The sequence below is a fragment of the Rhinolophus ferrumequinum genome, chromosome 3 (genome assembly GCF_004115265.2).
Source record: "Rhinolophus ferrumequinum isolate MPI-CBG mRhiFer1 chromosome 3, mRhiFer1_v1.p, whole genome shotgun sequence".
NCBI classification, from domain to species: domain Eukaryota; kingdom Metazoa; phylum Chordata; class Mammalia; order Chiroptera; family Rhinolophidae; genus Rhinolophus; species Rhinolophus ferrumequinum.
Window position 1 is genome coordinate 94008770 of NC_046286.1, and position 27154 is coordinate 94035923.

Genomic DNA, 27154 nt, shown 5'->3' on the forward strand with positions numbered 1-27154 from the left:
CCTCCAGGGCCACTCAGTCAAATGTAGCCCCAGTCACTCTGTCATGTCACTGTCTTGTCATTCTCTGCATGGCACAGAATATTATCTGAGAGTTCCTATGGCCTTGTTTGTTTACTGTAGTTCTCCTCCTACCAGGATGAGAGCAGGACCTTTTTCATCCTGTTGACCACCATATCCCTAATTGCTGGAAGTGCCTCACACATATTAGGTGCTCCGTAAACACTTGTTGAATAATTAAATGAATACTTATTATTTTTACTACATTGCTCCTAAAAATACATATTTGTTAAATAAATAACTGAATGCATGAGAAAAAACATAGACACGCAGCATTGCTTCTTCATACACTTTCCCCTCAAAAATGAACACATTATTTTTAGGGATAATCACTTTATTGTTTTAAATAATTATCTTTCTTAAATTAAAAATTGCTTGTACCTTTAAGATACTCCCCATTCTAAAAGTCAAGTTTCCATTTAGTAAATGAATTAATTGGCTGGGCAGCTCCTGAACAATTCTTATTGTACTCACATTTGTCTCTCTTTTTCATTTAAGAGTAGGCCATTTTGTCATTACTTTAAAACGATGGGCATTGTTTAAAAAAAATATAAAGACAGCATTCAGTTAAAATACCCGCAGGTATGAACTCTGCCATGTGGGTCCTAAATAATCATTTTGGGTTAACCTGGCTGATCAGTGGCACTAGGAATCTAAATCAGCGAATAATCTCAAAGTGTCTGGTTAGTGCACCGATTTGAATACACTTCTGTGTTCACATTTGAATGCACTTGATTGTTGGGCCCATGGAGGATTATCAAGGGTTGCATTGCTGTGAGTTGCCAGGAGATCAGTAGTTTTCAATCCTGGATTAAAATCACACCCGAATCACTTAGAAAGATTTAAAAATATTGATGCCAGGTTTCACCCCAGACCAAGTGAACCAACCAGAATATCTGGAGAGTAAGGCCTGGGTACTCCAGGTGATTTTCATGGATAGCCCAGTCGAGAACTTCTCTGTGGAAGACTTAATCAAGGACAGGTCTTAACATTATACCAGGTTAGGAAATAGCCACGGGCTGGCGTGTGCTGTCCAGTGTGGTAGCCAATGGTCACGTGTGGTTATTTCGATATAAAATAAATTTACAGTTCAGCTCTGCAGTCATAACCGGCTACATTTCTATTGACATATTTTATTTAAAAAAAATTTTTTTTTTGCTAGCTACATTTTAAATGCTGAGTAGCCTCATTTGGACACTGGCTATTGTATTGGATGGTGCAAATATAGAATATTTTCAGCATTGCAGAAAGTTTTTTTTGGACAAAGCTCTTTTAGAGCTCTGGCAAGCAAGTGGATAATTGAAGTATTAGTCTCATGAAATGCTTGAAAAATCCCTTATGGAGAATATCCATTGCTTTGAAATCATGAGAAACTGAGATAGTTCCTACATTGCTTTCCTAAGTGTTCTGCATATAAAATAAAATACGAAACTCATGATAGATAATTTTCTATCTTTGTATTAGTCATGGAATTACTTAGACAAAGTATTTAACTATGTACTGTATCATATAGCTATAAACATCAGCTGAGTGTCTGAGCATGTGTATGTCTGTGTTTAAATGTCTCAGTGATATTCTATGAATTTTTCCATTCAAACTCCATACTGGGAGTTCCAAAACCAGGGCTCTAATACCGCTTTAGTAATTAACACACTATATAGCCTTTGATTTAACTTTAAATGAAAATGCTGCTGATCAGGAATAGCAATGTGTTTATGCTGATCCAGCCACACCGTCACCTGTGCCCCCTGGAGACCAGTGCCCGGTGCTTCTCCGACACATGGCCACGGTGAGGATTGCAGTCCGTAGAGGAGTGAAGGCAGCTGCCCACCCAGGGAGGGAGCCCGTGACCTTGTCCTCACTCAACTTTTCCCAACTCTGCTAGCTTACCAAGGGCAGCCACATTCTAGGACTAGCAAGGTTAGGGGGCGATGGAGACTTTGTCTTTTAAATAGTGTTTTCTTCAGAGCACTTGACAGGTTTATTCAGGATGGAAGTGAGAAATCAGAAATAGGTCAATGGGTATAGATCTAGACACTAAACATATATATATATACATGTCCATAAACGTGTATTGGTCTTCTCAGGACCCTGTCATCGTCTGTTGTGAGGACTTTGGGAGAAAAAGTAAATAGAAAACGCACAGAGTGACTTTGATAAACTCTGTCTTTTTCATCCTGAGATGATTTTTCTTTCACTTCCTTTCTTCCTGCTTTTGTTCGGCTTTCTCATCCTTGAAACATGTTCAGCCAACAGCTCATCGAGGTTCATGGGAACTTTCCATGGCTTCCAGCCCCCCTCCTCCCTCGCGTCACTCCCTGCCTTCTCCCATGTCAGTGAAAGGGCAGCCTGTATTTTCACAGGTGGAGCCAAGACTTCGTATACACAGACCCCAGTGGCCCCGGCTGGGCTCTGAATAAAACCTGAACACTGTAATGCATGTGAATAAATTCTTTTAGATAGGGTTATGGTCTTTTCTCATTGATAAAGGAAAAGGTATAGAAATGGGATTAAAAATGAATATATAGTCAGATTTTTGCTAAAAGAATTAAAATGTCATAGTTATCAGAGTTGTAACATGAGACCATTAAACAATGAAAGACTTAAACAGAATTTGTAAAAATCAGAAGAACAAGCTTATCGTGACTATAAAAACGTTATTTTTACTTATTATTGCAAATATAGTATTCTTATGTAGTTGGCCTACCACAAATTGAATTGATTTTTATGCTTTAGGTTTTTCTTGAACTGATTAATTTCTTAATGAAAAGAAATTTAAATAAGCCTCTTAGACCATCAGGGTCTAATTCCATTTTTTTTTAATATAATGCATACTAATATGAAATAAGGTAAGAGGTTTATTTCATGGTCAATGAGGCAGCTAACACAGTGGTTTATCAAAATTATAGTAGGAAGTAACTGATTTTTAGAGGTTTTTTTTCTCCTTGGTTCAGTATTAAATGTAGAATAACACTGTTCTAGACAACATAAGGAACTTGGACCTTAGAAAGAGTCAGGGTTTTAAATTTCTCTGAGAGAATTTGTGCATTAAATTTGCGGTATTAATAAAAGAAGAATGGTTTAAGTGAGTCTTTAGATACCCAGCAGTCTGTCCTGCTTTGTCCCAAATTGATCTCCCATTTGTCTTTTGGGGTTTTAATTTTTAATTTGTTTTTCTATTTTTATAGGGGACGCCTGTATTTGTGCATGCTGGTCCCTTTGCTAACATCGCCCATGGCAACTCTTCAGTATTGGCTGATAAAATTGCCTTGAAACTCGTTGGTGAAGAAGGATTTGTAGGTAAGTCATTTCTTTCCAATTTAATTATTGTAGAACTTTAAAGAAATCTAAAGATGATGACTGGAATAGAGTGATAGCCACACAGACTTAAAATGTATTCTTTTAGACCCAACTTGCGCAGATGTTTGTAATATTGGAAAAGCTCTATGGTCTGGGCTGTACTAGTGACTGATACTGCAGTTGAACCATAGATTCTGATGTCAAATACATACGGGTTTGAATATAAGCTATACTTATATACTTGCTGGCTGAGGGACCTTACACACATTTTCATGATCTCTGAACTTCAGTTTTCTCATCTGTAAAATGGCGATCCCAATATTGTATTAAACCTTACAGGGTTATTGTGAAAACTAAATGAGATTATTTATTCAGCAAATATTAACTGAGAACTTACCATATACAAGGCATGGGACTCAGAGCTGTGGGTACAGTGGTGGGCAAAACAGACCTAGCCCCTGTCTAATGGTGTATATTATGTACCAGGAGAAAGTGCTCGTTCAGTGTTAGCCATTCTTAGCAGTAACAGTACTACTAATAACTTGAAATGAAGTCACTTTGCCCTTTCTCAAATCCAAGTGTGTTTTTGTGGCCTAATGCGGGGCAGGGGGTGCCAGCCAGTAGACTTGAAATTTTCATTGGTGGGACTTCAAACTTTTTGCTACTGTCAAGCTCTTCTTTGTGTTACTTGTTTCTCTTTAGCTTTTGTTGGATAGTCCAGCCAGAAAGGGGGCAACTGCCATAGAGTTTGTGCAATAAGAGCCAGCCCCAATCTCACCCATGATATTAAGGATGTGAGAAAACAAAAGACAAACAAACAAGGATTCGTGGAATAACACCTTAATTTGACATCAGAGGGATTACACTGGTAGATTTTCACAGGCCGACAGGTAATTTCCATTCATACCACATGAGTGCCTGTAATCATCAAGTCTAGTAGTTGCTTCTTTCACACCCATCATCAGCCTTGTGTCAACCTCAGAAGGTACTTATTTTACTAGAAAGGATTCTGCTGGACAAAAGAACTTAGCTCTGCACTTTCATGCTTAACCATTATAAAGTTCATTCCAGGCTATTGAGACTGCTTTAAGAATTCCTTCCAGACACTCAGTCAGGATCAAATGAGGATTTATGTGTTCCTTTCTCAAAGGTCTGTTTTATATAGCTCTCATGTACTTTGCTGCTTCGGTACCAAATCCACTATGAGAGTGGCTAGACATGCTGTCTAAGTGGATTTGCTCCATTGATCACTGCATAATTGTAGAGCTAATGGACAAGGAGGCTGCATAAAGGCAGGCACTGAATAGGTGGGTGCTCATGTGAAGTGGTGGTTCTAATGCATTCACTCCACAAATAAAAGCTTCTAGAAGAAAGCACTCTATTTTATGCTGACAGAGCTCTCTGCTTCTGTACCAGTCCTTCCTCTGTCAATGTATATTTATAGAATATGTGTTAGCATGGCAAAGCATCTTGAAAAGTATATGCTGATAAGGTATATAAAACATACCAGCTGTCTTGTAACCTTGGACAAGTCATTAGCCTCTCTGGGCATATCCCTGTAGACCTTATCATCTGAAAAATGAGAATTTGGAAGATAGGGAATTGGATGTGGATGGGTAGCCATGGACCCAGAGGTAAAAGCTGAGGGATCAGAACTCTTTAACTGGTCATGTGACCTAGGCAAGTTGCTTAACTTCTCTAGGGCTCAATCTCATCTTTTGATAAAAGGAAAATACCTGTGTTGTATCAAATGTGCTTTGTAAACCATAGAGAACCATGCAAGTGTCAGTGACTGTGCTAATTATTTCTATAATCTCTTTTAGACTAAGAGGCTGAAAGTGAGGGAGAATTCAGAGACAGTGAAATATGTCCACTGCCAGCTGGTTCAGAGGACTAGAGTTAGAGTTGTAGTATCTGGCTAAACTCCTTTCAAGTTGTATAACTTGAGGCAAGTTAACTCTTTTGTGCCTCAGTTTCTGTATCTGTGAAATAGGGTTTTTAATAGGTCTTTCTTCATAAGTTTTAAATGAGGATTATATGAGAACAATGTGTGTGAAGTCCTGGCACAGTACCTGACTCATGCTACAGCTCGATAATTCTTAGCCATTCCTCATTATTATTGCCCCCATTGTTGGAACATGAATCAACTTCCTTTTTTAATTTAATTTTTAGATAATGATCTTATGTTTAACTGTGGTAAAATACATGCAACATAAAATTTACCATCTTAACCGTTTTTAAGTATACCTCAGTAGTACGTTGATAGTTCACAGTTCGGTACATTCACCTTGTGCAACCATCACCACCATCACATCCAGAACTCTTTTCATCAATGACACGCAGTACCCATTAAACGACTCCCATTCGCCATCCTCCCAGCCCCTGGCAATCACCCTTCCACTCTCTATCTCTGAGTTTGACTATTCTAGATACCTCATATTAGTATCTGTCCTTTTGTGACTGGCTTATTTCTCTTAGCGTGTCCTCAGGGTTCACCCATGTTGTTCAGATTTCCTTACTTTTTCAGGCTGAATACTACTCCATCGTATGTATATACATTTTGGTTTATCAGTTCTTCTGTCGATGGACACTTGGGTGGTTTCCACCTTTTGGTGATTGTGAATAATACTATTTTGAGCATGGGTCTACAAATAACTCTTCATTTCCTCTTATGTTACTTTTAAGGTGTAAAGATCATGCTCCATTCTATAGAAATATGTGACAGCAGTTACTTATGAGAATATGTGTATACCACAGGACTCGATCCGTGCTGTTAAACTCTCAGGAAGGTAGTATACTGGTGCTGTGGCTCCGTTGGAAGGTTGGAAGCAAAGCCAATGTACGAACAGTGGGAACAGGGTGTGATCAGGAAACAGCGCTCTTTGCCCCATTGCCAGGTCAAGCCTGCTCTGTGGAGCCGGTTTGTTCCCTGTGGTTGGGGGAAATTGATGGTAGATTCCTCTCACTCCCGGTTAATATCTCGTTCCTCTAAAATATTTTTTAAAACATTCCTCCAGTCACTTTCAGTATAAGAAGAGTCTCATTTTAATAAAAAATGTGTGTGTGCCGTCTAATATTAGAATCAAACTCCAAATGTCATTCAAAATTAAGGTTCTCCTTTCCCCCATGTCTCTGGCTGACAGTGGGAAGGGGAGGGTGGCTTCTTCTCTGTCCACCCTCACCTTGCACTTCGGCTGCCTCCGGCCCCTCCAAGGTTGAAGCTTTGGCATTCGATGGTACCCATCCACCTTCTTCCACCACTGGTCTCCAGGCACCACATCCCTTCAGCCTCTTACCTTCCTTCGGTGGGAGTACAGTTATGCCACCCACGACCCTCTGTTCTGCTGCCACGGGCTATTTCAGCCTGTAGAATTCTCTTTATATCCCAGTCCAGCACTGTGTCCCCCAAGCGAGGGACACTACTGAACCTTTCCCGTGGTTCTTCTAAAGCCTTACTCACTAGCTCAAGGAAAAGGAGAACAAGCGGCACATCCTTCCCACTGGGAGCTCGGAAGTGGGATTTGACACACTGACATTTACTTTGAAGAAATCCTTTCCTGACTTCTAACCTTGTCGACCCTTTTGAAACCTCAAGGTGGCTGGCTGTGGGGCTAAGGATTGAAAAATTTATTTTCAATTTCTTTGCCAATGCTGCTAGGTCTAGTGTCATCTTTGCCATGTGACCAACTGACACCATTTTGGGTTCTTACACAGAAGTGAAACCCCAACAGCTCCATTTTAACATCCTTCTACAGTAATTAAATACAGTGGGATAGGGTTGTCTGAAGCCTCAGGGGGGATTTATGTCCTTAGAAAAGTTATTGTTTTTAGGAGACTCTCTTATCAATAAAAAAGATTGATAATTTGGGTCACATTAAAAAATAAATTGATAAAAGGTACAAGTTTAAAAATCAAGTGACAGGTTGGAAAAAAACATTTGCAAACATAATAGACAAATGAAAAGCTTTCAGAGTACAAACCACTAAGTACTACAGATTGATAAGAAAAAACTGAATAACCCAACCGAACAATGGGCAAAGGATTTGAAAATGTTCACAGAAAAAGAGCAATCTGACCGAATTTCTGGGTAAAACTGAAAGAGCAAATGATCTAGCAATTTCACTTCTCTGTAACACCCAGAAAAGAAATAATTGAAAGTATATTTAAGTTTTTGAAATAGTTTACTTTGGTACATATTTTTTGAGCTTCTGCTGTATGTCAACATATGGTAGGAGCTGGGAATCAAAGATGGTTAAGACACATTCCTGAGCCTACAATAATTTATAATGGGGTGTGAGAGACAAGCCTGTAAGCAGAATCTCAGTGGTGAGTATAATGTACTCATGAGATTAAGTATATTGATTAACTAAGAACCTTAAGACATGATGGGCATCTCTTGGATAGATTTTCTCCACACTACTGGTTTAATCTAGTTTTTCATTATATCCCAACACACGTAAGGAAGGAATTATTTTGTCTACTCTGCAATAATTATTCCAAGATAATGGACTCAATACTCCATTTAGACTTAAAACAGAGTAAAGTTTATTTAATTAATTGCAGAAATTTGTCCGACTAGAGAAAAGCACTGCATGAGAATTTGGGGGAAAGTGCTGTGGTTACTGATTTCTACTTCTACTTCTTTAGTCACCCGTCCTCAGGGAAGTCCACTCAACTTCATTAACTGCTGTAGAGGCAAAACATTTCTTTGGCATCAAACCCCAATTGTGTTATTTTTTAAAAAGAAAAGAAAGAAAGAAAAGAATAACAACATTGAGTTCCTAGGTTTTTAAAACTTATCTCATATTAAAACTATTTATAGGGATTTCAAACTTACACGTGAGCCTTAGTTTTTAAAATTTATTTCCTGTTCACTTGGTTTTGATTCTAGTTTTGAATGAATACCTTGCCTTCACTCTGGAATGCAGCTTACGTTTGTACATTTTTATAGCCAGTGGTTTCTTAACTGAGCGTCACCAGCTACCACCCCTATAACTAAGTACAGAATTATATGAGTATGTGTCCTTTTTTTTTTTTTTTTTTTTAAGCAGAGAAAATCTCCACGATTCTCATTAGATTCTCAAAAGGAGTTCATGACTCATAAAAGATAAAGCACGGGGCCTTCATCTCATGGCCTAATGGATGGTGTGTGCTATTTAACCTTACTCTTTAAGGTGATCTACGTGAAGCTGGGGTGCCTTTCGATTTTTATCACATTTGACATTGAGCACTCTCATCCAGAGTGCATGTCAAGAAGTTGCCTAATTGAGTTTCCTTGCTGTCTGGAAAATTACACAGACCCAACTTGGGTTCTCGCGGTGCTTCCTTGGTCCATGAGCGTAAACAGACAATGTGGCAGAAGAGAAAGATGAGACTGACGCTCGATTAAATCACATACTGGGCTTGGCCTCGAACATTTCGGGATTCGGGTTAAAGATCAGAATGACTAGCCATGGTTGTCCTGAGACAAGCTGGGTAGGATTGGGAAGCGAAGCCTTGTTTGCATTTTCATTGTAGATGCTCCTGTTCTCTGAGCTGTTCCTGAGCTCCAGACCTGGTCATAGACTTTCTCACTTAATCCTTAAGCAGCTCAGTGGGGTGGGTGTTATCATCCCCATTTTAGTGATGATATAACTGAAGCTTAGCCAGGTAACGATACACGCCCACCATCACGCAGCCACTAAGTGGCAGAGGACGCACCCTCAGGGCTCCTGTTACCAAACCCTGTGCAGATAATGGTTGCCTCTTCTGCCTGTAGTGATTTTTTTAACATTTGTCTTTATCTGGTTCTATTCACTCCCATTAAAAAAGTAATTCGTTTCAGGTGACCTGACTACAACAGATGGTCACATTTAAAATTTGTGCCAATATAAGTATATTGTGCCAATGTCTGGCAATGGATGCTGACGGTGGTGGAATGCTTTTGGTTCTTTTTCCTTGTCTTCTTACTACTTGAAAAGATCCTTTTCCTTAATATATTGCTAATTAAAGGTTGTCTTACCAAGTCACACTCTGACTGCTGTCTCCTCCCTGATCGCCTCACCCCACGTCCTTTGAATCAAACAGCTTTGAATCTTGCCGGTGGCTATACCCAGTTATTGGCTTGCCCTCTGTTTCCATTTCTATTGCTATGAAATTTTAAATATCCCTTCAATTTGGTAGAAGAGAACCAAACCAAACTCACAGTCCTATAATTTCATCCACTCGGGAAAAAAAAATCGATGTGAAGTGATCGTCCAGCTTTCTAAGCTTTAATTCTCCAAGATTCCACTCTGTTTGCATTATTTAGATACACTAATCTCAGTCCACGCTCCGTTTTTGTTATTCTTCCCATTTTTTTCTCACTGATTGTTTTCGTAATTAAATCAAGAATGAGCAGTGCAGGATTATTGGAGACCCTGGTCATGTGCTCACTAATCACCAGTAGTGTTTTTTAGCCGCTCTATTCAGGAAAGCCTAGTGAGAAGCTTATTTTTCCGTTGTTCTAGGAGTTCTGGTTTCCCTTCTGTAGCTTGGTGCCTAATCTCATTCTCCCCTCACTCTGTGTGCAGGCCCTTATTCCACCTCACCTTTCTCGTCCTGTAGTATAAAGGAGCCCTCTCTCCTTTCATCAGCTAGTCTTCTGTCCCCCCTGAGAAAAACAAAATAAGTGAAATATTCTGAATCTACAGTATTCAGGAAAGTATTCAGATTAATATAATAAAACATCTGTGTTTTATTATATTAAATAAGTGGTATGTTCTGATTGTGACACCTCTCAACTGTGTCAAAATCAGAACATATCACTGTGCTTTGGGTTTTTTGTTTTTGTTTTTTTTTTTAATAAAATATTAGAGACAGGGTTGAAGTCCCCATGAATTCCTCCCTGATCGCATTCCCTTTTCTGCTTCCCTGGAGGACGCCACTGTCCTGATTTGGGGGGATTATCATTTCTGAGCATTTGTTTATAATTTTCTCACATATGTGTGTGTCCAGAAAAGACCGACAACAGATTCTCAAACCTTCTCTGGTCATGACACACCCAGTATCGCAGCAATTTTTCAAAGCACCCCAAGCCCAAAGAAACACTTCCGTTCAGCGAAGTCCAATCAACTTAATGGATATTTCTGTCCTAATCTTACAGGGAATGACGTTGTGCCTCGGTTCTTTGTCTTCTTGAAGGAAAGAATTCAATTAAGAGACAGAGTTTTGCAGTATAGAATAGCAAGAAGTGTATTAGTAAAAGTGAGTTCACTCCAAGATATGGAGCGGGCTGACCTGAAAGAGGGAAGCAGCCTCTCTTTACATTGTGTGAGAGTTTTGAATTCTATGGGTACCATTATTTCACCCTCTCTCTCTCCGATACTTTTCCTTCTCCCAGCTGGCATGTCTCCTACTCCCTTCTTGGTCTCAAGGTTGTCTGAGCTCATTACAACGGCCCTGAGAAGCAGGGTGTATATTCTGATAAGCAGGACCGTTTCTCTCTCTCAATCACTTCTAATAATACATTCCTTTGATTTAGGGGCATGTGTGAGCCTGGAATCCTGCTGGGCTAGTAAAGTATTGGTGCCCTAAGTGAGGCAGCTGCAAGGGGTCTTGACCCAAGTAGGAGCTGCAGTAAGGGGCTTTCTAACCGGGGCTGGGTCTCTCCTCCTGCTCATTTCTATCTCCCTACCCTATTACTAACAACGTAGTAGCTGTCTGGAAAAAAAGAATGCACATGAACTGAAAGAAAAAATAATACTTCGTTCTTAAATAGCGACCACAACTTATTAATGAGACGTGTCCTCGTTGGGCCCTGAACAACGTCTCGGTCCTTAGACTCACTCGACTCAACCGTTCGAGCCTCATTCCTGTTCCATGTAGACTTTCACACAATTCATGCTTTTTGCTACAGCAACCACCAAAAATTTAGCTTTGAAAACCTATGATGTCACTGAAAGGCATGCAGAGTGATAATGCTGAAACAGTAAACTACCTCAAACGAGCAGAACTTGCAGGGTCCACCAGATGTCAAGCGTTGCCGAGTTTCCTTCCAAAATTAAAACATCCATGGCTCCTCTGAGCTCACTGCTATGCCTCAGGGCACCTCAGCATATAAATTTGGGAACCACAGACATGCGGCATGTTTTTGTAGTGTTTTAAATATGTTTTAACATTTTATATATTAAATGTTACTATCTGCATTATGCTCGAGCAGAGGTCAGCAAACTTTTTCTGTAAAGGGCAAGATAATAAATATTTTCAGCTTTCTGAGTCATAGCGTCTTAGTGCAAAAATTCCACTGCAAAAGCATAGATAAAGCATGGATCAAACAACACGAAACAGGGAGTGTGTTCCAAAAGATTTTATTTATGGGCTCTGACATTCGAATTTCATATAGTTTTCACATGTGATGAAATGGTCTTCTTCTGATTTGTTTTCAAACGTTGAAAAATGTAAAAAAAAAAAAAAGTAATAATTACGTTGAAATCTACGGACTATAATTTGCCAGCCCCCGCTCTGTAACTTTCTATTTCCGTTCAGTGTTACATTTATCCATGTAGCTGTGATAGGAGAAGCCTTACTTTACCCCCCGTGTCATCTTCCTTGGCACGGATATAGCACATGTATTTGTGCTTTCTTGATCAAAGGGCATTTAGATTCCTTCCAGAGTTCTGGTCTGACAAATAATGCTACTACAGGGAACATTCTTGTTTATGTCTGGGAATATGTGCAAAAGGTTTTCTAGGGTCTGTACCTCGCAGTGAGACTTACGGGGTTATAAATATGCTGAGAATCAGCTTAATAGATAAAGCCAAATTGTTCTTCAAAGTGCCACTTTATATCACCAACAATTATTTATGAGATTTCTGATTCCTCCACATTCTTCTCCCTGTTTTGTATTTTTAGATTTTCAAAGTCTTGCCAATCTGTTGGTAGTGAAATAGTATTTCATTATAGTTGTGAGTATAAGCATATGTACAGACATTGTACAGCAGTTGTGAATCGCCTATTTTCTTTTGGGTCGTTTATCATTTTCTTATGAATTTATAGCTTTTTTAAATATAGATTCTGAATAGAAATACTTTGCCACTGTGTGTTACAGATATCTTCTTCCATGTGTGGTTTATTTTTTAAATATGTTCACTGTATCTTTTCTCTTTTCATTCCTTTTTTTCCCCCTGATTTCTGATTTTGGAGTCATAAAAATAATGTACGTTGGCTAGTAAAATGTTCGCTCTTACATTTAGGCTTTTTTTTTTTTTTAAAGATTTTTATTGGGGAAGAGGTATAGGACTTTATTGGGGAACAGTATGTACTTCCAGAATTTTTCCAAGTCAAGTTGTTGTCCTTTCAATCTTAGTTGTGGAGGGCACAGCTCAGCTCCAGGTCCAGTTGCCGTTGTTAGTTGCAGGGGGTGCAGCCCACCATCCCTTGCAGGAGTCGAACTGGCAACCTTGTGGATGAGAGGACGCTTTCCAACCAACTGAGCCATCTGGGAGCTCAGCGGCAGCTCAGCTTAAGGTGCCGTGTTCAATCTTAGTTGCAGGGGGCGGAGCCCACCATCCCTTGCAGGAGTCGAACCTGCAACCTTGTGGTTGAGAGCCCACTGGCCTACGGGGGAATCGAACCGGCAGCCTTCGGTGTTAGTAGCACGGAGCTCCAACCGCTTGAGCCACTGGGCCGGCCCCATTTAGGCTTTCAGTCATCTCAGAAATTATGTTTCTTTGTGTTGTCTCCTTTCCTTAATTAGCACAATTTGTGAAATTTTTCTTCCTCACTGATTCTTTCAGAGGTGGTTGTCAGCCCCAACTCTTAAAAAAGGCAGGCAAGAAGCCTCAGTAAGTCTAAATCATTCAGGGGCTCTGCTCTCCTCACCCTGTGCCCCAGTGCCTGTCGTGGTTGGCTGTTCACACTGGGACCTGCCTCCGGAACTGCTTCTAAATCCATTTACCCTGGCAAAGCGAGGGGCACCCTCTTCTCTGCCTCCCCAAGATAGAGGAACCTCAAAGATGGTTTCTCCAGCTCTGCTTATCAGCTATAGAGATTAGGACCCTTCTTCTAGTATAATATACTCTATAGTATATTCTGTTGGTGGTTAGCATTGTCCAGCAATGGTGCCTGGCCCTTCTGGAAAAGTGAAAATGTCTATTCTTACTGCCTGTGTTGTTTAGTTCTGAACATTTGTCATTAAAGGTTCCTTGGAACTTTGAAAAGAAAGGGTTTGATCTTATGGTAAAATTCTGCATTGTCTATTTTCTAGTTTTTCAAGATACTTTGAATAAAATACCTTTACTTGGGATACTTTCAGTTCATCCATTTGGTTATTAATATATTGCTAATATGTTCATTAACTATGAATTAATCCAACAGTGTTTTTGAGATAAAGAAGAAAGAACCTTCACTGGTCAAGTTAACAGAAAGTGAAGGCCTTTATGACCTGGCTTAACAGAAAAAGGAATTCATGATGATAGCAATTTTCTAGAATTTTCAGGAAAAAAAATACAAAACAGATGAATATTAATTATAAAAGGTTTCTTCCCTTTGTTTCGGTAAAGTAGCTTTTTAATTAGAAGCCTAGTTTCTGTTTATCTTTACGGTGGATTTGGTATAGGAAATTATTAGACGTCACGGCGCCTCCTTGAGCCCTTTTCTCGGCCTCCCCTCTAGAATTTTGCCCACCATCTTGACTTTTGTGTTTTGATGGTGTTCAGGGTTTTTAGTTATTGCTACTAACTTACACATATTCTTTTGTGTATATCAAATATTTCGTAAAATTTTTTAAAAACTTAGGGACAGAATTTCTTAATTGAAGGGAACCAGATTTTACTACCTTTCCAAGCTTCAGTGGAATTAAGTTACAATAATACTGAGTTAGACTCAGTATTTTTTTTTATTTTTCGGTTCATTTGAATATCAATATAGGTTATTGGTATTTTCTGCTATAATATACTGAAAATCAGTACAATGGAGATGATTTTCTTCAGAGCAGCCAAGCATATTAGAAGCCAGGTGGCTTCAGCCACCTGGGTTTGAATTGCCCTTTGCTGTGTGCTGGCTGTGACCTTGGGTAGGTCCCTTTACCTCCCCAAATCTTACCTACCTCAAGGCTTGTTCTCGAGATGAACTGCAGCAATGTTGGAAAAAGCACAGACTCTGGTATAAACTGAACGGTGGATGCCAACTGCTGTTGCCACCTGAAGATGTTAAGGATCTTTACTTTTAAGATAAACCTTCGCAAATGCTAATTCTTTCAAGTGAAGACTGTCTGCATGAGAACATTTGTTAACGTGGAACTCATAGAGCAATTAGAGTTCTGACATTGGAAGACCCTACTGCTGGTGTCCCTTCTCATGCAAAGGACCATTATCCATAGAGGGACTCCGAGAGATCTGAGGGGATCCGATCATACCTAGCACCCTCCTCTGGGTTAGGGGAATCCTTTGTCGTGACCGGGGACGGGGAGGAGAGAGCCGGATGCGCTGGACCCCAGCAGATTCACAGGTACATGACAGTGCTTTTCCCTCCCTCCCTAAGCCTGCACTACTCTGGAACTCAAAGGAGGAGAAGAAACTTCGACATGACAGTTGTTGAGAAACAATGCAGAGAATCTTTGCAGTGGCATTAAACATTAAAATTAAAAACATATGGTCTTAAATGCAGCTGGCACTGTTAACATCTCAAATATACTCTTGGGCCAAAAGGGATGCTAACCAAAGCTTTAGGGAGTTTGGCTCCTTATCTGGGAAAGACCATCCCAGCCAAGGGGAGAAAGACAGGAGGCACATGTTTTTGTGATTTGAAAATATAAAGTATCCAAGGCACTTCATATATGCTACTTTTAGCCAAAAGGATATAGGTCCATGGGCCCATTTAATGTACATCTGATTATACTTTAAATTTATTTGCTTTTATGAAAGTACTAGTAAATAATGCAGAACTTAATTTTAAGGGCAGTTTTTATAAATGTACTTGCTTTGGTTGAATTTACAACCTGTCTTCTTAAGTCAGAATATCATCTAAGAGGAGCCCAAATCAAGAACTTGCATTAAAAAGACTAAATTAACTTACATTATAACAACATACCCCTTAAATTCCAACCAATTCTCATGAGGGATCCTAAGGCCTACGGCTGACCTGTATGTGCTGTGTTCTAATACACTTACCATGCCAAACGCATTGTGCAGAGAAACAAATAGGAACCAAGCTTTTAATGTAAAAGTCTTACTTTCTTACTAATGAAATAAGAGGAAAAACATTTAGAATTTATAAAAACAATGTTGTATTGTATTGAGTCTTCACTGACCTGCTCTTTTTGTTTACTGTTATGTTTCTAAGATTGATCCAAGTAGTTGCATCTAGCAACTATGAGTATACCACCATTTATTTATCCATTCTCTTGTCAACAGACATTTAGGTTGTTTCTAGTTGTTGCATTATAAACAATAAATACTAGGATGAGCGACCATTCTTGCGCTGATCTCCTGGTATGCTTGTGCCAGAGTTTCACCTAGAAAAAACTTAAATATGCTGGTTGGTAACATCCTACATATGCGTAACATAAGACAATTTCAAAAATAACTTTCCTTTGTTAAAGTCATACTCTCACCATTATAGAAGACTCAGAAAAATCTTCAAGAATAAAGGAAAACATTTCAAATCATCTCTAATATCTCCATGAAAAGATAATTCCAATTTTGTTGTAATAGCTCCATACTTCTATGTGGGTTTCTTTTTGTTTTATTTTATTTTTTTATTAGTTTCAGGTGTACAAAGCAACGTACTAGACGTTTACACGCCTTACAAAGTGATAATCCATCCAGTCTACTACTCCTCTGACTTCATATGTAGCTGTTACAACACCAATGACTATCTTCACTGTGCTGTCCTCCATATTCTGTGGATATGGATACACACACACACACACACACACACGGTGCCAAAAAATGGATATACATTTTAAGAAAAGAAAAAACTATTAAATTGTAATACTCAGTATATACCAATAACAGAAGATGAATACAAGTCACATTTGACTTCTGCACTTATTACGAGAGGTGCTCAAATTGGTTACCATCAGTGTCCAGACACTTCTGATTACGGCGAACTACTGCTTGAGCAACGTTGACCAAAGTGTCCACTTGTATACACTTTTTTGGCACCTCCGGTATAAATATTTAATTATAGTTGATATTTCAATTTTATTCTACTTCAGCTTCAGATTGTAGCATATTAATCATGGACCCTCCCGGTGTATGAAGTGGGTTTCTTTTAAAAGGACAGTTTTAATCCTATGTGGATAAGTTACTCAGTTTGATCTTTAGCTTTTTTGTGTAGCAAACAGTATACTGACTGAATCTTGGTTTTCTGAAGAGTCAGGCTCCATAACTGTTTCACCCCCTTCTGCCCTCCACCTCCCTCTCCCCACTGTCACCTTAGTGGTCTTATTCACTGTGGCTTATTTCGGGTTTCACTGTCTTCCATCTGTATCCCTGTCCACAACACTTTGTACAGACTGCTGTTTCTTTCACACTTTTGTTTGGGTGTTCATTCTCTCGGATGCTCTGATGGTCAGTTCTTAACTCTTTCATTTGACAGGGCCTCTCCTTCCCTCCTCCTCCTCAAAGCACTTTCTAAACACCAGCCTCTCCCAGCTCTCCTTCTTGTCTCCCAGGGACTCCTTCCTGCAGTGTCTTGCTGAAGAGTCATCTTCTGGATCTCTGAACCTTGGACTCAGCATCAGATCCTTTCTCTTGCCCCATAACTTAACTGACCACCTCCATACTTCTGTACCTTTGGCCAGGACTCCTCCTTGACCACCAGGCTCATCTATTCAGATGCTGCCTTAAAATTCCTAAACCGTAATTTTGATTCCCTTTCTTCAGATCCCAGACCTGCTTCCCATCTCCGTTAATGATACTTTCATTCTTCTGGGGGCTTTTGCCAAAAGCCTTGAAATCGTTGTTGCCTCCTCTTTTTTATCCACACCCCACACCCAGTCCATCAGAATGGCTATGACCCAACCGCTCCTGTCACATGGCTGCCCAACCAAGTCCAGGTCACCGCCATCTCTGCCTGGACTTTGTAACAGTCACCCCTCACCCCACCCTGCCCACAGAGTCTGTTTCCGTGATACCACCAGAGTGGTCCTTTGGAAGTCAGATCCTCACCACCTCTGCTCAAACCCTCCAGTGCTTTGTTATCTTTCAGAATAAACCCAAACCTAATCTTTGCCCCGTCTGCCCCACTAATCTCAGCCCTCCTGCCCTGCCTTTCTCTTGGTCTGCCTAGCACCTGGTTTGGAGATACCAGGCCTCCTTCCACATCTGGGTCCTCACACCTGCTGTTCTCTCTCTCTCTGAATATGCTCAGAACTACGCATTTGCTCCGCTGCTTCATTCACATCTCAGCTTCAGTGTCAGAGGCGGCTTCTGTGTGCATTCTAGCCGGAAGCACCCCCGCCCTCGCCCCAGCTCCCTCGTCCTGTGTGCTGCCTCCACCAGACATGCATGGTTTGTTAGAGCACCGGCGCTTTTGTCCCTTTTGTTCACTGCTGTAACCCTGGCTTATGATTAATAGCTAATAAATGTTTGGCAATTCGAAGAACTCCATAGAGGCAGAGAACAGTCCATAAATTTGTCACCTCAGAAATGTAAAAATTACCAACTTGAGTTCTAGGGACAGCCTCAGTTCAAATCCTGGTTCTGTTCCTTATCAACTCTGTGACTTTGAACAAGTTCTGTAGCCGTGTTTTCAAATGTGACACGCCCATTCCCTCTTTTTATAGCGAACACTTGACTATTCTGAAGTAAGATTCAGGTACCATAACTTTCTGCATGTAATTACAAAAAAGCTATATAATGTGTTAGTTGTGATATAAAGGTATTTTACAATAACACAGTATGTATTTTGATATGTATTAATTAGAAGAAATATTTCAGCTGCACTAGAAGGTATTCTGAGTGGTCAGGTGCTTGCAGATATACAGGAATTAGAGCACGAATGGGACAACTGTGAATGTGGAAGGATTCGGTGTGTTGTTGGCAACTCAGCTGTCACGAGTGGAGATTGGCATTGGTGGTGCGATTTTTCTAAAAAAGTGAACAACTCTTGGCAAAGTTCCAAAGAAAACAAAGGTTAACCCCTCCCTTGATGTTCATTCTGTGCATTCCTTAAAAGTTCAGTACATATCAAGAGCTTGAAAAAAATGCTTTGTGGTTTTATGTAAACCAGATTGAGGGGGTTCTAGGTTCATATCATCATAAACAGGTTTTTCAGCTACAGAGTGGAGGGGAAACCGTGTGGCAGGGGACAGATCTTTGTGCAACTATTCCACGCGCATTTGCAAGATGTCCAGCTTCCTGGCCCCGCCCACCAAATGCCAACACAAGAGACCCATGTACCCTCAGGGTGGTACCTTCTTCATTGGGAGATGACAGCCTTTCCACGCCCCAGTTCTCTTGTCTATAAAGCTCTGGAAAATGACATGACCTAACACTTCAGGCACTTTCACAGAAACGATGCATATTAAGCACATTGGGTCAATTCCTGAACATAGTTACCAGAGTATCTGGCCCATCCCTACTTATGATTTATACACATAATCTAAGTACTAAGGTGCTCATAATGGAGTTCTGCTTATCATGGTAAAATGTGGAGTTAAAATAGGACATGGTCAAAACATCGTCTTGCAGAGATTAGTGCTATGAAAGTTAACATAAAATGATTTTAAAATGTGATCCAGAGGTTAAACTTGAGTCTTAAAATTCATAAACTGCATAGACTTTTTGAGTTTTTAAAAAATCCATTGAACAGTGACTTTCAAATTTACATGATATGTTACGGCTATCTTACCCCATCTTGGCTGAGAACCTTCAGCCTGAAGAGTCAAATGGCCCTAACCTAATACATAAACTGTATTTTAGAAGATTGCAATTATATGAGGTTGAAGCTTTTAGCAATGTTTTTATAATTACAATATTTTCTTGCTGTTCTCATACAAAGAAAACATAATAGAATTTTGAGCAAGGAATATTAGGAAGCTGGTCATTGCTAAAGGAACAGTGGGTCCTTTTGTGGAGCTCTTTACATCGTTCAGGGGACAGGGAAAGAAGCATTGATTATTAGTGTTTTCTAAGTCTCAGCCTCCTACCAGCTTCAATGAATGTTGTTTTAACCATTAATGCTTTACTACAAATAACATCAATTTAAAAAAACTACCTATGGTTTAAAAGAATTATGTAAATTACAGAGTGCTTGGGTATCCAGTTCATAATAAAGCAGATTAAAGGTGTAACTTTAGGAACGACAGAGGTAGCACAATGGAATGACAAAGCAAGACCTCTTGCAATACAAGAATTTAAATAGAATTGTAAACAAACTAACAACCAGCCTCACGTTAACTGGTGGCCCTTAAAAGCACGCTAATGTATTCAGGAAATCGACAAGAATGCTGCAATCACCACTGTACTCATCATTATTCTGGAAGTCCTAGCCAATGTCATAAAACAAGAATAATAACACAGTATAAATATTGGAAAGGAAGGGACAAATTTTTCATTTTTATGTGTAGTATGATTGTATAACTAGAAAATTCAAGAAACTTAAGTAAAAAGTTTCGGTTGACTGTTAAATGCAGTGTAAATATGTAAAAATCAATAATTTTATATCAGTAATAAAGTTTGATGCTGTAATAGGGGAAATAGCCTATTTATATGTGTCCCCAAAACTATAAAATAGTAATAACAAATGAGCATAAAGAAAAAAAAACCCTATAAAAGTTTATTGAAATACATGGAGCAAGACCTAAATCAATGGTGAGACACGCACCATGTCCTTGGATGGGAGTATTCACTCTTAAATAGTCATCGTTCCTTTGTTAAACTGACATGTAAATGACTATAAAACTACTATACTATACCATGCCATGCAATACTATACTATACCATACTGTTCAGTACTTTCTCTATTACATAATTACTATAAAAGCTATGGAGGAAGATGAGCTTCCTAGTTAAATTAATAACAACATTTGTCTAGATTCTAGAAGCAAATTCATGAGGCGAGACAAGTAAAAGAATTTTTTAAATAATGATGGATGACTTACCTTACTCTAGATATCAAAACAAGATAATACTGCCACAATAATAAAGAAGGATAGACAATGAAAACTGATAATCAGAAGAACACTCTAGAGTAGCTTTCAATAGACTATTTCATTATATGTAGAAATTAATAATTTCATACAACATTTCAAATCTGGCGAATGCATGAACTAATGATGAAATAGTAAATAAGTTCTGGTTTTCAGACATTTGTCTATTTAAAGCATAAATCTTATATCACAATATATTTAAAATAAAGAGAGATTAAATTTTAAATGTGGAAATTAAAACTTAAAGCTTTACGAAAAGGGCAAAAAAAAGTTTAGTATTATTGATGTAATAGATATATATGGAACATAGAAAGATGTTCATGATATATACAGTAAAAGAAATCAAGTTGGAAAACAATATAATAATATATTTCTCATTTTTAAATAATCATGAAATAAATACCTCTACATGCACTAAAAAGGTATAGAAGTACGATATCAAGTGGTTACTTTTATTTGTCTGTGGGAAATGGGGTCGTGGTTACTTTCACTTTATACTTTATGGGGGGTTTTTTTGGTATTCTTGAAATTTTTACAAGTAGTGTGTGTTACTTTTTTTTTTGGAAAAAGGAAAAATTGACATGAAAAATCTGAAGTAATTTGACACGCAGTGTCAGGGAGAAACATTCGAGGCAAAGTGCATAGACCAAGCAAGTGAATGTAGGTGGAAAAGTGTTGGTGGGTCCTAGGGATAGTTTTACTGGAGAATAAGACATGGTGGGGGATGCATTTCATGGTTAGATGAGGCTATTTTGGAGGGAAATAAATGCCAACCTGAAATGTTACTCTTTCAATGACTGGCGGAGATAAATTGACAAGTTTTAAATAGTAGTTCCGGTAAGACACTCCCAAGGAGATGGCATTTGAGGCAAGCCTTGAAGAGTGGGTAAAATACAATCTGATGAAGCAAGACCAAGGGGAAGAAGGAATCAGCAGTAATTCAGTCAACCCAGAGATGTGGCAGAGAGGAGACATTGGAGCTATATTCTCAACGTCCTTAAAAGACATAGAGAAGAGCTACCCTGTTTCGCCGAAAATAAGACCTCGCCGGACAATCAGCTCTAATGCGTCTTTTGGAGCAAAAATTCATATATAAGACCCGGTCTTATTTTACTATAATATAAGACCCGGTCTAATATAATATTATAATTTAATATAATATAATATAAAATGCCATACCGGGTCTTATATTAATTTTTGCTCCAAAAGACGCATTAGAGCTGATTGTCCGGCTAGGTCTCATTTTCGGGGAAACAGGGTGGTCTAGTTTCTAATCCATGAGGACTTCCAGGGTGATTCTGTAAAGAGTTGTTGCTGTCAGGAGTCCACTTGAAGGTGGTGTTTCTGCCCAACACACCCCCCTTTCCCCCCACCCCCGCATCGTTTCTTTGAAGAGAACTAGTGAGGGGAAGGAGAGGCCACGTTCTCATCCAATGGGACTCCCCCCCCAGGACAGGACCCCGTCCACAGTTAGAGATGAGGCAGCTCTACACCCAGCAATACCACTTCTGCGCGTTTCCATGAGGCGAGATCTCAGAAGTATACTGCTGGGTGAAAAAACCGGTTGTGGAATTTTAAGTACAGTCTAACACATTTCAAACACACAGAAACAACACTCGGTTTTGTTCATGTCTTGTGCATATGTAGAAGTATGAAAACATGATCTGGATCTGCACCAAGTTAATAAGATTATGGGAAGATTATTGCTGATTATGGGAAGAAGGGCGGGAGCTGAACTGGGAGCCGTGCCTGGGAGACTGCAACTCTATCTGTGCTATTTTACTTCTTTGTAAAAGGAAAATGAGCCACAATGGTAATGGTTGTTATGCATGGGGGTGGGGGCAGAGAAGGCATATGGGTCTGTAATTTAGGAGACAGGCCGAGGCTGGAGCTGTACATTAGCAGTTGTCATTAGTATGTGGTCAAGTCTTTACTTGATTTAGAGCTAAATCTGGATATTAATAGCCCTGTTCAGTGGGTCAGGGCTTTTTGGTTTAGCAGGAATGATGTTTTGCATGTAGCCACGAACTCTTCCCTTTCCTTTAGGATGAGTAGTACAGATGTGGGCAATAGCTGGGGAAGGAGGGTGGTGGGGAATGGCGGTAATCAGGCTGACTGAGCTGGGGCCAGACTTTGTCTCTGCAATCTGAACTGGGAGGAATGAACAAGGCCGTGAGATTCCGCAGTGGTTCCCTTGTAGCCTGCTTTTCAGGGGCATGAGGATGGCTTATTCATCCACTATCTACTCCTTATTCCACACTGAGATGGTCAGTTATGTTGTAACGAATGAGGTGTGGTAGTGTGTTTTTTTTTAATTTTTTATACATTCAAGTGTTTATGCATACAAACATTCTGAATTTCAAGCACCAGTCATCTGAGTACCTTCTTTTGATTCCCATCCCCACCTTATTTAGTTGTTTTTTTTTTTTGTTTATTTTATAAAGTTGCATGCATGTTTTGGTTGATGATGGATTGTTTTTACTTTCTAGGGTCAGGCAATAATGTAATGATATAACTTCTAAAAATATTTTAAACAACTACGAAAATAGTTTTTTGCCTGTAAAAAAACCTTTCTTTGTTGATTACATACACACACAAAGGATATAGAATTTAGAGTGAGAACAGTTCTTGAAGTCCAATGACTAGGAAACCCTCTGGAGTCCCACACATATATCCTGAACCCCTGCAAACTCACATACATACTGGTTTCTGCTGTCTTGATTTAATTCTTGATTTAATGTAATGTATGGAGCTTGTGATCAGACCTTCTCTGTTACCTTCAGTGGTGGAGCTTTGAGGCATCTATTCAAAGAGTTATGGCCACATCTCAGCCCCCGAAATTTCAGCTCTTCCATCAGCAAAACTTTGAGCAAATCTGACATCTTTCCTAAATTAGAAATGTAACCTTGACTTCAGTCCCAGAGTTACTATTGTGCAGAGAAAGAATACTGCATAATGTCCAAATGATATACAAACTGAAATGGTAGAAATGAAAAATGCTATAATGTTTCTAAGTAGGCTCTATTTTCACAGATAGATCAGTTAGGATTAGGTTCATCCACAAATAACAACAACTGTGAGAAAAAGTGACCCAAAGCGATAGAAGCTTGTTTCCCTGTCACATAAAAGAAATTTTCGGCAGGCAGTCTGTTATGTATGGCAGCTCCTCTGTCATCAGGGACTCCGAGCGGCCTGGTAATCCAGGATGGTTGCATAAGTCCCAGCCATTACATCTGTATCTCAGCCAGTAGGAAGAAGGAAGAGAGGCATTCCCCCTTTTCAGTATGTTGTATGGCCTTCTTGGACATGCAACAACTTCTCTTTACATCTCATTAATAACCTTGGCCCCACAGCCATACCTAGCTGCAAAAGAAGCTAAGACGTTTTCTGATTCTACATGGTCTCGTTCAAATAGAAAGGTGAGTTGCTAATCCATGTCAGCATGACATAGTTCAAGACACAGAATTGAGTTAATGCCAAGTTATGCATGTCACTGTCTCTGTTTCCTCGTTAACAACATCCGCCTGGCAGCCAGGCAGGTTTAGGAAAGCAGACTGACTTCTCTACGCAAACACACTTAGGACTAAATTCTAAATCAGCCAAACTGACCGCCCACTTTCTTTCTTAAGTATAGATCACTTTTGAAAAAGAGTTTAAAACATGTCCAAAAATAAGAGTGGTTTTATAAATCATCACTCATTCTTATACTAGATTATATTATATTACATTACATTATATTGTATTATATGTTAATATTATTTGAAAAAATGTTACTGTCTTAGGGAAATGCTTCACGTTTCTTAGGTTAATTGAAAAGAGCAGGATTCAGAAGTATCTTTAGAGCATGGCACTTACTATGTTGAAGGTAAAAGCATATGGATAGAGATGCTGTCTTTGTGGGGACAGCCCCCAGCAGGAATCCATCTCAGAAATTTGCAAGCTAGGTGGGCATCATGATCCCTCGTTTTAATGCTTATTTTTTGCCAACATAATAAACGTAAAATATTTATATGCACTGAGAGCATTTTCCTGTGTAACACAAATAATCATTTTTATCAGCGGCTTTAGCCTAGTTGGACCTACTTCTAGCTATTAGGCCAGGCTCGGGGCATACCAACAGGAGGAGAGAGAGGGATGGCAAAACGAGGGTTTGTACTTCGTTCCAACAAGATGAGAATTACACCAAACTTTGGTTTCAACTCCTGGGCGTAGGGATGTCCCTCCTTTTCAAGGCTATTATCTTGAGTTTTGAGTTTTTTACAAATGTAAATGTGAATTACTGGTGTTTTCAGTGTGTCCTCATTTATTCTGTTAAATCTTTTTAAAATCGAATACCATTGGACAGGTGGTAGGCCTGGTCTTACAGTGGTGTCCATGTCAGACATACTGAAAGGAATATGGGAAGCAGGACAGTGCAGACCTCTGCCTCCACGCCCAAAACTAGAGCCGCAGGATCAGTAAGAGTAACATGGCATCTGTGACCCTACATGTAAACATAAGGGCCAGTGCCACTGAGATCAGGGGTGTTGTTCCTGCGACTGCGAGCTGCCTGTGCTGTTTGTCCCAGGGCTGACCGGAACGGGGCCAGACCTGAAGAATCATTAAATGGATCTTCTTGCGGTCAACTGGTAATGCCAGACATGATTGTCAAACCAGCGGGTCCATCTCTTCCCTTCCTAGAGAAGAAATCTGCAAATGTAGAGTCAAGGCCAGTGACTCTTGGATGTTTTGTCTGAAAGCCAGAGCGTGAGATTCATTGTGTATCACAACTGTATATGCACACGTGTGTCCGTGTGTAAAAACTGGAACAAATGTCTTATGAAACAAATCTACTTTCTCTTATGATGTGTGATATAGCCTGATATTTCTCTCCTACTCTTTATCTTTGTTTAATTCTGGTTGCAACACCGTGTAGCAGTGCACACCCCCATCCACGGTTTCACTTTCTGAGGTTTCCGCGGTTACCTGTGGTCAACCACAGTCTGATTATATTAAATGGAAAATTCCAGAAGTAAACAATTCATAAGTTTTCAATTGTGCTCTGTTATGAGTAGCGTAATGAAACCTCCTGTTGTCTTGCTCCGTCCCACCCAGGATGTGAATCCCCCGTTTGTCCAGCGTCTCCGCGCTGTTTGTGTTCCCTGCCCGTTAGTCACTCACTAGCCACCTTGCTTACCAGGTTGACTGTCCTGTATCTCAGTGCTTGTGGTCAAGTCACCCTTGTCGTACTTATTAATGGTCCCACAGCACAGAATGGTGATGCTGCCAGTTTGGATATGCCCAAGAGAAGCTGTGAAGTGCTTCCTCTAAGTGAAAAGGTGAAATTTCTCATTAATAAGGAAAGAAAACAAAATGTATGCTGAGGTTGCTAAGATCTACAGTAAGAATGAATCTTCTATCTGTGAGATTGTGAGGAAGAAAAGACATCATGCTAGTTTTGCTGTCACGCCTCAAACTGCAAAAGTTCAAACGGAAAAGGCATTAAATTTGTGAGTGTAAGACATGAAGCAGAAAACATGTTCGATATTATCCGAGGTTTCAGGCATCCACTAGGGGTCTTGGAACTGATCCCCACGGATTAGGAGGGAATACTGTACATTGATTTTATGACACGCTAATGGGTCTCTACCTTCAATTCAAAAATCCCTGTTCTTCCTGCTTGTATTTAGTAAATATACTGTAGAATCTGCCTACTTTTGCTTTTGAAATTGTTTTCCTTCTGTCTGTTTTAATCGATCATAGTTTTCATACCAGGAATGTTGGTATATGTAATTTGTTTTCAAACGCAGTAATCATAGTTCCACTTGCTAAGTTTCTCAACACTTGCAGAAAAGCTATTATAGGTTTTTTGATGTTGTTGTTTTTTGCATGGGAACCTTTAAGATAAAATTTATTTATCTATGACGTTTATACATTTTCCCTCCAAGCGTTTGTTTTCATGAACAGCTCAATAAAAAACTTTCTATTTCATCTTTCCATTATGTCAGGTTAAGGCACGGTAGTAGCAGAGCCTTTCAAAATTTGTTTCTGTTTCACATTCCCTTTCAAGTGTCGAGTTCTCAGGGGCTGTAAGAGAACAGCTCTGCCCCCATTCAATCATCTAAAATTCCAGGCTCCTAGCCAGAACTTTGGGACACCATGTGTTTGCTAAAAACGGAAGGGTTAAATCCCTGGTCATAGCGATGACATTGTACAAATGCTCATGATCCCTCCAAGAAGATGGGAACTGTTTGGGTAATAGATTCGTGAATTTAATTTTCAGTTGGATTTTTATAAGGGAGGTAAAAATAACATGTGTAATTTAATTTTCATCTAAACATTTTTTTTTTCAAAATTAAATTTCACTTTGGCCAACATCATTTTACAAACCAAGATGATTAATGATGGTTCCAAATAACGTGAACCAGTGTCTGTAACTAATTAACTCTGTAGAGAAAGGAAATTCTGGGTCCTGACACCAAAGCGCATCTATATGGCATTACTGGTTTTTTCCAAAGTTTTTACTACTAACAAAAACATATGGTTCCAGTGGCCCTATGTTCTTTTTATACTTTGCTTATCTTTTCTTTTCCCAAATAAATTCTCAATAACTTTATCTTGTATTGTGTATGACTACCAAACTTCCCCTAATGGGTGTAAACACTGCCATCAACAAAAAGGTAAGAAAAAGGAAAGACGCGT

At 39.4% G+C, this 27154-nt stretch overlaps 1 protein-coding gene across 1 annotated transcript in view; it reads left to right on the forward strand.

Moving 5' to 3' along the window:
• Positions 1-27154, forward strand: part of MTHFD1L (methylenetetrahydrofolate dehydrogenase (NADP+ dependent) 1 like) — a 192618-nt gene that overhangs the window by 75285 nt on the left and 90179 nt on the right. Inside the window, exon 20 of the mRNA XM_033103092.1 lies at positions 3246-3357. Coding sequence (XP_032958983.1) covers positions 3246-3357 — 112 coding nt within the window. The remainder of the gene's footprint in view (positions 1-3245; positions 3358-27154) is intronic.